This window comes from Pholis gunnellus, assembly GCF_910591455.1.
Source record: "Pholis gunnellus genome assembly, chromosome: 4".
Taxonomy (NCBI): domain Eukaryota; kingdom Metazoa; phylum Chordata; class Actinopteri; order Perciformes; family Pholidae; genus Pholis; species Pholis gunnellus.
Window position 1 is genome coordinate 9700289 of NC_136530.1, and position 13489 is coordinate 9713777.

General features: G+C 42.0%; 2 protein-coding genes across 2 annotated transcripts; one reads left to right on the forward strand and one right to left on the reverse strand.

Annotated features, from left to right (window-relative positions):
- Nucleotides 1-599: 599 nt before the first annotated feature.
- Nucleotides 600-6881, forward strand: prrg1 (proline rich Gla (G-carboxyglutamic acid) 1). Its single transcript, XM_079158653.1, has 4 exons — nucleotides 600-631; nucleotides 1378-1436; nucleotides 2270-2430; nucleotides 3282-6881. The coding sequence occupies exons 2-4, from the start codon at nucleotides 1427-1429 to the stop codon at nucleotides 3735-3737; spliced, it is 627 nt and encodes a 208-aa protein (XP_079014779.1). The 5' UTR covers nucleotides 600-631; nucleotides 1378-1426; the 3' UTR covers nucleotides 3738-6881.
- Nucleotides 6882-8039: 1158 nt separating this feature from the next.
- On the reverse strand, nucleotides 8040-12423 carry cpox (coproporphyrinogen oxidase). Its single transcript, XM_079158469.1, has 7 exons — nucleotides 11780-12423; nucleotides 11517-11660; nucleotides 11271-11381; nucleotides 11007-11148; nucleotides 10160-10378; nucleotides 8927-9031; nucleotides 8040-8826 (listed from the first exon to the last, which is right to left on the reverse strand). Exons 1-7 carry the CDS (start codon nucleotides 12345-12347, stop codon nucleotides 8742-8744), a joined length of 1374 nt encoding a protein of 457 aa, XP_079014595.1. The 5' UTR covers nucleotides 12348-12423; the 3' UTR covers nucleotides 8040-8741.
- Between the last annotated feature and the right edge of the window lie 1066 nt (nucleotides 12424-13489).

Sequence of the window (13489 nt, forward strand, 5' to 3'; positions counted from 1 at the left end):
ATCAATAATGGCCGGCAGTGCACTACAGCGGATTACTTGATGTGGGAAAACTGAAAAATGTGAGACTAACAATCAGTTTACTCATAGGGTACAATTCATTAGATAGGTTTTTTTTTTCTTAATCTTCAAGGCCATGAAAATGTAAATTGTTTTTAATAAATTGTTTATTTAAAGTTCATGAGACATGTGGATTTGTCTAGCAACTGATATTGCATTCACAGTTTAAATGAATAGCTGACAGTAAAGAGTAACTTCTGAGGTTTTAAAGGATGAACTCTTCCCATTTCATTTAAATTGTTCAACTTTCAATTTGAAGCAATGTTGGATTGAATTATTTGCGTTAATTAATATGCAGTCTATGATTATCACCTTATGTTGAGGCACTAAAATGACTACACTACTAGGATAGTTTGGATCCCGTTAAGCTAGCATATTATTTATTAAGTTATTTGAAGTTGTAATTTGAGTAATTATTATGGTCAGTTTAGTTGATCTCTGTCCCTTTAACTCAGGAGGAAGGGGCTGCTGGAGGCAAACAGAGCTGTGCGCATGCGCAACGTGCTTAGCAACATTCTGGGGCAGCAGAGGTATAACGAGGGATCGTTTATGCGCATTTCTGGGACGAAAAGAGGTGAGCTGAATTTATAAAGTTAATTTACACACCAACAGACGGCTTCGACATGAAGTAAAAACCCGTTGTATTTATCGGAGGCCCTTCTTTCGACCACTGTGTCTGATATCCCGGCAGTTTGAATCATGTGTCGCTCGTTAACGTTAAATCGCATCCGACGCTGGAGACGCACTAGTCCTACAAATCAGCCCCGCTTGTCAGTACACGGGGCGCTAACCAGCGCCACGCGAGGCTAACAGCGCTGCTTATACGCTCGAGAATAGACCGTTAGCATCCGCAATTAAGCTTAGCTGACATTGTTCTAGCTTCCAGTGGTTGTCCCGCTGTCTCTCTTGTGATTCGTGTAACGGGGCGGAGGTGCTTTGTGTGTGTGTGTGTGTGTCCGCCGCTGGTGATCTATTTCGGGTAGCTTATGAGCAGGATTCCCGTAACAGTAACAACTGGCCAGCAGCCGCCATTGGTTAGTGTCACTTTGGTCAAGGGTGTATCATACTCACAACACGCCATTTAACGCTTAGCTGTTATGTTCTTACGCTTTAATTCTGTCATCATTGTGTCTTAATCATCCCAAAGAATGTAGGTGTTTTCACCGCGCGCTGCTACTGTTATGTCCTGGTGTCCTTACCAAATCAACTTTTTATTAAAGGAATGTGAGCAATGTTATGAGTGATCAGGCAAAAAGAGATGTTCTCCCCTGTACTTGCATGAGAGGGAGTCTTGGTTAATTATTGTCTGACTTGTATCAGCAGGTTCAGAGCTGCACATCGCTTCACCCCAAACAGACTCGCAGGAATCATGGGGAGTGGTAAGTTTATTGACACTACACTTGTGATTTTACCCCACAGGCAGAGAAGTTCACATGACCTATTACTTTCCTCCTCCAATTTCTTGTTTTATTCTGTCCTATTGTGTCATTGGAATGTGACTATTACGTTTTTTTCTATTGTCTTTCGTACACAATTCCCATTCTTTCCTAAGGGAATTTCCTGTTTTCCGCCTTTTTGTCCATTATTTCTTCCTGCTTCTCAAGTTGTGTGCTGCTCACATCCCTGAACTTTAAACTGAATTGCTTAATTCGTTAATGAGTTAGTTAATTAATTCGGTAGCACATCAGAGATTCCCATCTTGTGCACAATTCTTTTGCGAGAGTTTATGTTCTTGTCCTGGATGTGTGAAACAGAGGGACACTCTGTCTCTCAGTTCATTCCTCTAGTTTGTTTTATGTAGCCCAGGGATGGATGCCTTCATCAAAGGAGCTTTTGTTTTTATGCAGAAATGTGGGCACTGGGCAGCGCTCGGATCTGCTCCACTGCCTTTGTTTCAGTCGCCACCTCTCTCTCTCTCTCTCATCCCTTTTTTGAGTTTTTTGGCATCTCCGTCCTTTTTTCTTACTTGTGCGTCTCTCCTCTCTCTTTCAACACACTCTCTCTTTTTGCTGAAATTGTCCCCCCCCCTTCCCGTCCTCCCCCTGTTCTGCTTACTGACTCATCCCTACTTTCCTCTTTTTGTCTTTTTTATTTTCTTGTCTCTGCTTGTGATTTTGTTTTCTCACACATCTTTAAATCTTACATCCTCTCTGCCCTCGTCTTTGTCTCCCCTCCTCTCCTCTCCTCTCCTCTCCTATCGCTCGCCTCTCAGTGTTCCTGCCGGCGGACGCGGCCCACTCAGTGCTGCGCCGGCTGCGCAGGGCCAACTTCTTGCTGGAGGAGATGAAGCAGGGTAACATTCAGAGGGAGTGCCGCGAGGAGATCTGCACCTATGAGGAGGCCCGCGAGGCTTTCGAGAACGATGAGAAGACGGTGAGGGATCAGACCTACAATCCCTGTGATAAATACACGCAGGAACAGAAAAATAGAACACACAGTGTCTATGGCTAGATGTGGACGCACACATAAACCACATAAAGGGATAGTTCAGAAGTAGGTCATTTGAATTACTCACCAGTTGTAATGTCTATACAGGGATATTAGCTCCAGTGGGCATTCATGTGTTCAGAGATTTCCCAGAAGCCAGTGACTGGTCAGACAAAAATGTACCACACCTCATGGGGTCATTAAACAAAAATAAGCAGCGACAACACCATACGCAAACACACACAATTGGTAGAAAATCTTTTGAACACAGGATTCCCAGCTAGAGCTAAAAGCCACAAATCAATATTACTACTGCTGTGTAACTCATACCTGCCGCCCCCTGTAAAAGAATCCAGAGTATCCCTTTAAAGTGCTATTTTGTTGGCTTCATGTGTCCAGTAATGAAATCCTACGCCAAGAGTGGTAGCTTGTGGAATGTGTATGTTTTTTCAGGAAGTGATGATTATCAGCAGGAAGAACCACCGAGTCCATGCTGGAGAGGGACGCATATTTGTAAAACTATTGTGAGAGGCCACAGAGCAAATGCACAGTCACGTGGTCGCTTTTTGTTCGGATGTTGTTGTCTACTGCCTTTTGTGTTGCAGTAATCCAGATGGAAAGTATTCATACGGTGGATATTGTGTGTACTGAGTACACACTGTGTTCTGGAAATAGTTCCGTGCCACCATGTTTACACTGTAGCCCGCATGAGTGAGTCTTATCTTCAAAATTATATTTTTGGTCTTCTATTGATTTTTTGACATGTGTGTCTATGTTGTTTTGTTTTTTTGCTGCAGAGACGGTTCTGGGAAGAATACGTGCGTGAGAGCAGTCCATCCGGAGGGCTGGAGACGGTGGTCGGAGGAGTCCACTCTCTGTACTTGATCGTGCCGTTGCTGCTGGTCGTGCTCGTCATCGCCGCCGTAGCCATCACTGTGTGGCGCTGCCACTCCCGCAAGCGCTCGCAGCGCAGCCCCAGCCTGGGCCACTCGCATCACGACCACGTCTTGTCGGTGGTCTCTATGGACCATTGGGGGAGGGATTACCACCACGGGGACCAATCAGAACTGAGCGTCCACAGCAGCCCGGCTTATCCGGGCTCAGAGCTCACATCGGGGAGAGGAAGCGCTGGAGACCCGCCTCCCTCTTACGAGGAGGCTGTGGGCCATTCAGACGTCCAAATAGAGACAGAGCCACCGCCACAGTATGAGGATATAGTCAACGCCAGCGCTTCTGGTGGTCATGCGAAGTAAACCTGCCTCTCACTACCACCCCAACAAAAGCCCGAACCTCCACTAAGACCATCCGATCATTTAGCAGCGTCACTATTGTGGTATCACGAGCCTTCCTCATTCAACACAAACACTTTTTACTCTCTGGTCAATGGACTAATGCAATGTTTGCCGGACCCAGCGCTGTTGAAATTTGCACTAACTTTTCATCAATGAGGTGAAGTGATAGCAGGAAGGATATTGCAATACCAAAACCTACCAGCTCTGTTGATCTTCCTCAAGTTGCATCTACGCTGTCACACTGTAGCAAACGATTGGACTCAGCAGGCGTAAACAAATGTTGCACGTGGCGTGAAGACGCGAGGGTTCTGATTGCCACGATGAAGGACTATTCCAGAAGTGGATACGAGGGTTGGATCGGTGCTTTTTTGAAGGTTGTTGCCAATTTTTGAGGCTTAAGTGGCCTGTAGCAGATATTTTAAAGAAATTATTCAAATGTACCTATTTGTTTATTGTGTATATTGCAGACTTTGCAAGATTCAGAAACAGCATTTAGACCACAAACCAGCAATTCCAGGGAAACCCAGACAAGTTAACGTTGCATGTTGACCACCATGAGCAGAAAGAGGAAAACATGCTCAAAATCAAGCTTAGGGTTTATGTCTAACCTAGAGATGGGCGGATGATACCGAAGAGCAATTTCAACACATTGGATCCAAGCTTGTGACTCATGACGTTCAAAGCTTCAAACTACACCGATGCTCCAGAAAACGAATTTTCAATTTGACAGTTTTGAAAGTTTAGCAGCTAAACTGTGTTACTCTGCTCAGAAGAGAGGGGAACAACGGAGAAATGTGGCACCGTACACTAGAAGGACGTCACCACTGGTATGAGGACATTTCCATCTAATACCTAGTAATGAAGATCAGTCTCTAAACACATTGTGATTTATGAAAGTTCAGATAAATATCAACCATGAAGTAAACACATGAGCCCGCACATTTTATGTCAACAACATACTTTATATCTAGAATTGTTGGACAATACATTTATTTATAAGTTAACTCTAACACACTCATTGGCTGCAATGTTCTCTAAAAGTGCTTGTTTTTGCCACTGACTGGTTGTGATTGTTATTGTAAGTGTCTGACATTTTGGAAAGAGGCTCATTGAGGCTCATTGATTCTGAAGTCTGGAGCACGGACATGTTACCGGAAGACAAATGTGGAAACGAAAGTGCCAGCTGGCCAGAGTTGTTTGTTTTGGAGTTCAGAAAGGGTAGCTTAGTGAAATCCAAAAGATTTACAATGTCATGTCTGGATATTTAGGTGATTTTGACAATGTGGAGGAGGTCTTTGAATTTCGAGAGAGCAGCAACAGGCAGAGGAGTGTGAACCAGCTGGTGGTGTTCTCTGGATGCTGTGACCCTTTTGCCCACAGGGGAAGAATGCTGTAAAGAGAGACCTGTTGCTGCCCGACATTCACATTTCAGAACAAGACTTCTTCTTCTTGAGCGGGACTTGGACCGGATATCAAACAGACTCGGATCAAGAGAAAGATTAAGAAAAAAGTTGTATTCTCTATACACTATATACAATATGATAATCTGAGCCTGTCAGTGGCAAAAACAAGCACTTTTACACGTTACAAGCTTTGAATCTTCATCCACCCGTCTCTAGTCTAACCTGTGAGCAAACGGTTATCTACTCACACCGAGCTGACGCAGAGCATGCCGCTGCATCTTCATCCCACCAGCTAACTTGAGTCCAATATATACTTGTGACTGACTAATGAGAGATAATCTGGGTCTTTAGCCTGCTAAATACAAAAAAGATCTGACTTTTTGGCGGTTTTGTGCAGGGTAGTAGTGGTACTGGGCTTGTTGACTGTAAATAGTAAATATAATTTAATGTGAATGGCTGCCCACAGTTCTGTTACGGGGGTCAAAGGGAGCATTAAGCATTTAGTAAGGGATCAGGTGGAACCAAACTGTGTACAGCTGCAAAGTTGGGTGTTAATTGACTTTTCCACATTACAATCTGTAATTTCATTTATTGTTGGTATCAATAATATCACTCAACGCAGGTTTAAATAGTCAAGTTGCCAAACTAATGCATCGGTCCAACTTCAGTATACACTTGTGAATGTTTTTGAGTTTAATATTTAAGATAGGACCAGCAGTGAAGTGTAAATGTGTCCTATGTGCTTATATTTTGGTCACGCATGTAGCTTAGTCTGTACACCTGAGGTTGGATCTGGCTCTGCACTGTTTGTTGATGGTCAGTGCTTGCTGGCCACATGTCCTTCTGCTGGGCTGCTTTTACTGTGAAAATCTCTCCCTGTTATTTCCCTTAATGCAAATGTAACCGTGTTGGAAATGACTACAGAGTCTTCTGCTGTGCCACTGTCACTAAGAGCACACGGAGGATTCTTCAAATAGTTTGCAGCGACACCATATATGTAAGTTGTGGAGTGACTTGCACAGGGATGTGGGACAGGAAGCCATAGAAACACAAGCTTTGGGGGGAAAAAGGGGAGAGATTCTGTATTTAACACTATGGACAGAGTTCAAGTTTAGCATGTGTTATGTACCTGTGTATATAAATAAGTATAGTCTTTACGTGTGAAAGTAAGATACAGTGAGATTGGTTTTTTTTACTGCATAGGTATGCAGCAAATGCATTGCCACTAGTATATAGTAGGATGTGGATAAATGAAGGCACTTTGTGTTGATGCTCGACTGTTAGATGAAAACTAGGACAGTCTGGTTTGACGTCTGTAGCTTCACTCTCAGCCATTACGATGTCACTGTAAACCTAAATAAAAAGTGCTCATGCTCTATATGCAATTTTTCCTGCATACACTCTAAAAACCAAAAAATATCGGTCTGATGTTCACAGATACTGATGAGTGTCACGTTTCCTGTTCACACCTCACAGGTGAGCACTGATTATTATACTTTGTGAGTTGACCTGTGAACCTCAGCACTACGACGTTGAGCTGAGTTGTGCCGTTGTACTTGCAGAGCTCTTTTTTTTTGTTTGTTTTTTACAATGCCTTATCAAACAAACAAAATGTTATATAACACTAAATGCAAGATAACTTGTTATAAATCCTTTATGTGCAGAAGCTTGAATTAATTTGTAATAAAAGTGCTACATGTTACCTTAATTTCGTATGAATGTGTTTTGTGCGTTTTTAAACCTGAGTTTTCTTCCATTCGCCTGCATTCCTGACTCACCCAAAGATCCACAGCATGCCTGCAGAGTCTTCAAAAGTATAAACACTGAATGAATCAATTCAGTGTTTGACATTCTTTGACTTTTTTTACTCTTTTCGACACACTATACTATGACTTTTTTTGACATACTATATGATTTACTTTCGATACTAAGACATATTTAAGACTTTTTTGACATAGTATAGTACGTTTTGTTCATGGCATACTATACTATGACATATTCAGATTTTTTTTGAAAAAATACTATACTATGACTTATTTACGAAATATGTTACTAAGTCATTTTCATTACTCTTTGACATACGACTTTATTTAAATACCTAACTATTGACTTATTTTGTGACGAAAAAAAAGAAAAAATGTTGACATTATGTACAGTGGCTTTTTTTTCAACTTGACCTTTTTTGCTTGAAAAAAAAGTTACTTTATTTCGACATGTCCACTGGTGTAAGGGCCTCTCCACGGGTGCCTAGCCTCCCAACAATGGCACTCTACTTCTCCTGAAGAAACAAACCCAGTTGGTTTAACAATGTAAATCGAGCAACAAAAAAATAAAACAACGAAGGCAAAACAGCAGCAGGTGAACCTACAAAGGAAAAACAGGGATTAATAATTAATTAATGCAAAATAATACGATTTAATGTTGTCACTACATCTCTTATATGGTATTAACATATGGAGTCACTCATCGTAGGCAGGACAACAATGGAGTTTATGAATCAATTTCCAGCCAACATGTCATTCCAGAATTTAAATAGGCAGCTGTAATAAATAAAGGTTGGCATGCTAACTGATCATATTAAATACATAACCATAACACCAAACATGAAGAGGATATTTCATGATATTTTCATAGCATACGAGTTTTTTTAATGACATACTATTCTATGATTTGTTTCAACTTTTCTGACATTTTCATGACATTCATCATATATAGAAACACGATACACTGCTGAGCTTTGGTCAGTTTCTCGCTAGTAAATCGTGAAGATTCAAAAGGTACACTAAAGATTGAATAACAGGTAAATGTGTAAGATGATGCACAACAAATAAAGAATGAATTCAGTAATATATTCAAACGGTAACAGAATAAACAATTTATTGTAATTACAAGCTATATATTATTTTTACATTTCAAAAGCCATATTATTTTCACAAACATTGTTCTCTCTTCAATGAGCCACGCTAGCTGTGACTCACAGCTCATCCAGCTATTGTTTTACTTCTGCTCAAACAAACCAGGAAGTGACTCATTAACCAAAAGTGAACAACAAACCTCAATATAAATGGGCCTCAAGAGGGATCAGTTCATGACGAGTCTGTTATCTCTTAGCTTTGATTGTCAAAAATAACCCATTGTTGGGAGCAGATGCACTGAAACATAAAAAAAAACACACACACACACACACACATGCTCAGTAGCTTAGTTTCCACCTACTTTCCCCTCAAGTGTTTTGTAAAAGGGGAGTGGAGCTCCAGGACGTCAAGTAGAGCACGACACATTTAGCATAGAACAAAAAAAATACAGCTAGTGTTTGACACAAACACTTCTTAATTAAAAGAAGCACATCATCATGAGATGACCTTAAAGCAGGTACAAGTACCACCTGTGGCCATCAGTAGTAATACAATCCCAATGTGATTAGGTGTTATCAAGGCTGACAGGAAAGAGGGAAAAGTACCATTGCAGATTTTTAAAAAAACATATCACGCAAGTGCGATGTAATATTATTTTGGACAAAGACAGTTTCCTGTAGGCTTTGTCCAACCTGTGAACACTGTGGTCACACCCACTCCTTGGGGTTTCGTAAAACCTCCAGCATCTCAGCCTCAAGGGTACCTTTGGCAGGCTCATGCATGTACTCCCACCTGAGGAAGAAGGACGAGTTCGTCACCAAGCAACACAGACACGTAACTGTTGTCATACAAGAGCAGAGCTAGCAGTGCTTCAAACCGGAGGGATCTTTACCTGGCAGTGAGCGGGAGGGACATGAGAATGCTTTCAATTCTGGAGCCCGGCGTGGCCAAGCCAAACTTCACTCCCCTGTCATACACCAGGTTGAACTCCACATATCTGCAACATAAACACACAAAAACCTACGGTAGACAGCTAGATCTGTGAGGCTTTTGATACATTGAGAGGGTGGATAACACGAGATTTTGGGAGCATTTCTCAGACCGCTAAACAATGGCGACGGCTCACTGCTAACGGGTGCTGACAGAGCTATCAGTGTTTACCTGAGGGGGGGGTGGACCAGAGGGTGGGTGCTACATTTTTAGCTGCCGGCGTTATTAGCTGTAACCGCTATGAGAGCAGTGCAGATGAAGCCGTGAGCTAACTAGCGGGGCACACGCTCAGAAGCACGAACATTCACACCAACAGCACGGCTGTGTCAACAAAGAAGCTCGTATTACAACAAACACTGAGAGGAGAGCAGCTTCATTCTCTCTGCTCAGGTGTATAACTCCATTATATCTTTACATAGCAAATATGCTTTGCTGCTATATTAAGGCTCTGAATCCCTGACGGTCAGGGTATCAGCTGACATGAAGGATCATGCACTGAAGCACATGCAGCCATATGTAAACAAAGCAGGGAGAAGCTCGGATAACAACACACACACAGACTGTGTTAAGATCTGTTGTGCTTTAATCCAATCTAATTCAATAAGCAAAGAAATCATTTTTGAATGGAGGATTCAAACCAATAGTTAGTAAAAGTTATTGTTATACGATAGCTGAAGCCGTCCAGGTTGATGCAGTTAATTTCACATGTTTCATTTATGTTAAAGCTTTGGTACACACAGGCTGTGCATGGAATCAAAACTTTTAAACAAAGAATTTTGCACCTCATTAATGGAATTCAAAGTTAATTATCAATTTGATCTTTTCCAAAATAAAGGAAACTAAATGTTAAATGTGATGGAACAGCTATCATATGCATGTTGAATGTTTTGAGTGTATTTTTATCAATTAATTCATAGTTTTCACTATTCACCATTCACTATTTAAGCAGTATGGGTATGTATGGAGAAGTTAAGTGTGTCCTTTACTTATGATGAATGGTTTATTCAGTAGAGCTAGTTTAAAAAGCCTTGAGTCACTGAACTATATATATAAAATCTCCTTTTATCCATCTCCCATACAAAATGTGTACATTACTCATTCACAGCCACCATATTTGTGTGCGTCTTTTACTCACCTTCCTCGTCGTACCTGCTGCCAGTCCTTCTCCTCGTCAGTAAAGGACTCATTGAGGTGTTTGGATACGATGGGAAGGTAACAGGGCACCACAGTGTGAGCGCAGCTCTTCACGAAGTTGAATGCTTCCTCCTGACTCGGGGAGTCTAAGTCATCGAAGAAGATCCCTCCGATACCCCGAGTCTCTCCTCTGTGCCGGATGTAGAAGTATCGGTCACACCTAAATATAAGCACCAAAATATATCAAATCAGTAGCTGTTGTTTTGTTTATTTTTGAAACAGGGATGGACTTTTTAAATATTCAGTAGATCTGGGCTATGCAAATAAATGATTCAACGGCAAGAGGATGAGAGGAATTTTAAATAAGTCAGGTGAAAGCACATCTATAGTGACAGCTTATAAGGGAATTTAAATGACAATAAAAATGTACCCCACGCCCATTAAGTATGATGCTAAAGCTAGTAAATAGCTAAGATTAGCGTAAAAACTGACACCAAGGGGAAAAAGCTAGCCTGGTTGTCTGTAGGTAAAAAAAAGCAAATAAGCCTATTTCCCAGAATGCCTTACTATTCCTTTTAAATTTAACTTCAAATTAAGTTGACAAAATGTACTTATCACAGGACAAAGCAGATAAACCACACCCGTCACTTTCTTATCCCAAATGGTCATTTACTGGCAACGTTTTTTTTCTGCAACTGCAGCTCTCATGCAGAGACTTCCTCTTATCAGCATCGTACAGTGAGAATACACCCACTTTAATCCGCACGCACGAGTCAGAGCGACACGCGTACGTGCTGAGGTACACACACGCTTCATGAAAGCAGGACTAATGTTCAGTCTAACTGTACCATTTCTTAAAGTCGGGGTAGTACTGCGGGTGGTGCTTGTCACAGGCCTCCTTCAGGGTATTGTGGAAGTGGAAGGCATCTTCTTTATTAACATAAACTGGAGTCAGGTCTGTGCCTCCACCAAACCACCACTGCTTAGTGCCTGGAATACACACACACACACATAGACAAGGAAGAAAGAAACAAGGGTTATCATTCATTCATGCACTCAATAGTGTCACTGACACCAAGACACAACTGCTGACGTCAAGGACCGACACTCACCGTCTTCCTCTTCGATCTCAAAGTATCTGTAGTTGAAGTGCACTGTGGGGATGTGGGGATTCTTGGGGTGGATAACGGAGCTCACACCCATGGCACAAAATGGCAGCTTACCTGAGAGAACACGGGAGCATGACATGAAACCGTATCCATTACATTATTACTCTGAATGTAGGTTACCACGCCTCTTATCGAGAGCTATGATCAAGCTTTAAGCCTGCACACAGATATCAGGTTTACAACACGTACCATCTTTCCCTTTGAGGACTTTCCCTCTGCTCCTCATCTGCCTGGCAGCCTCCTCGGTCAGGTTTCCAAACACCACTGACACGTTGACTCCTGCTTTCTCAAACGCCTTTCCATCTTGCATCACACAGCTGATTCCTCCACCACCTGGTACACAAATGATCACAAATTGAAGACATTGAAGGGAGCTGGACATGAGATTGGTTGTGCCATTTTCTGTCTGATTATGCCTTTCTTTTGAAAGTGTATGGCTGAGTTTCCCTCACCTTCATTTCTCTGCCACCGGTCCACCTTGAACGTCCCGCCGTCCACCTCCTGTAGGGCGTTGCAGAAGTCGGCCTGCGTCTCCATGATCAGCATCTCCATCCTCGTACGCATCTCCCCTTTCCTCTCCTGCAGCACACCGATGTCGGTCACCGGAGGAGACATGAACCCCCGGCATCTCTCCAAGATGTCCCCCTCTTGCTCGGTCTCCTCAGCGGCTCGGGATACTTTCGTTGCCATTTCAGCCCGCTGGAAGTGGTTAGCGTTGGCTAAAAACCCCGCTACTGCCGCTGCCGCTGTCACTGCTGCGGCTCCACTGAGCGCCAGGGCTCCCTTTCTGGTTCGCCAGGTTGCAGATCTGCCTGCAGTCCCTTGGGACATGAACCGTACACTGCAGCCCCTGGAAAACCATCTTGTACCCGGAAGGAAAGTCACTGGCTTGCTGTGAATGCAGGATAACGGCAAATGTGACTCTCCTGACCTAGCGAGCCGCTTTAAATATGAAATCGAACATCGTCTCGCGGTGGTCTGAGCCGTCTTGTTTACTGAGCAGAAGACGATGGTGGCCATTTGTAGGAGAAACTGCTGCTGTCCGTTGATAGTTGTGTACTTACTCAAAACAATATCAGAAGTTGTGTCTGCGTGTTATCAGTCGTGCGTAAAGTCAAGGGGCGTGTAGTTCCTCCGTAGTAACAGAGGCACCATGGGAAATGCCGTTCTTTGACGAGCTCTCCAAGCAGTGGGAGCCTACAACAAACTTTAAAACCCAGAATGCAGTTCGCATAAAAACAAATGTTGCGTTCAGGGACTTCTCATATGCTCCGTGATTTGAATCTTAAGACGAATTCATTGTTTCTTTGACTTTCCCAATCTTCAAACGAGTGTAGTTACAATACAATGATACAACTTGAATTACACTCCAAACAGAATGTCATACATTTATTGTTTAGACTTATCTTTTGTTCATTAAACAAACGTAGAGATTCCCGGCATTAACAACTTGGTATAGTTGTTAAAATATATCAAATAAAAATATTTTATTTGAATACTTCATCATATCTTTATCTTTTTGTTCTATTGACAGTAGGTCCTAAAATATTTTTTTATATAAATATATCTTTTATATGGACCCATGTGTCCGAAACTTTAACTGAAATTGAGAATGTATTAATAAAAATAAATAAAAATGTTTAAAAAAAATGTTTTGCTGCTAGAACTTGGGCAGACCAATTTTAATTGGAGGGCTTAAATCTAATAGAGCGAGCCAGAATACACTTTGATTCTCAAAATTGTATTAATTCATAATTTCCTAAAACACTTTAACTGGTTATGCCTGTGTTAAAATACACAGATGTAATTATATTCATATACTAGTAACCTTTAAATATGTCCCAGACGTTTATTTAAAATCTTTTTCTGAATGGTTCGGGGAACAATTTGTCTGTTACCTCTTGTTTATGTGTGTACATGGAGATTTTATTTTGTGTGCGCATGCGCAGGTAGTAAAGCGTGTTGTAGGTCTCTATGACGACGGATATATTAAACCTTTTAGGGCTGTAGAGGGACTAGAAGCAGATTAGGTTATGTGCACAGGTGTCGCTCCGCAGACTACCAGACTGTGGGCCAGTTAGATGGGGTTATAGTCACAAAGCAACACGGCTGGATGAGTTATGTCACCGCTTTAATTCAACAGGAATACTACGCAATAACCT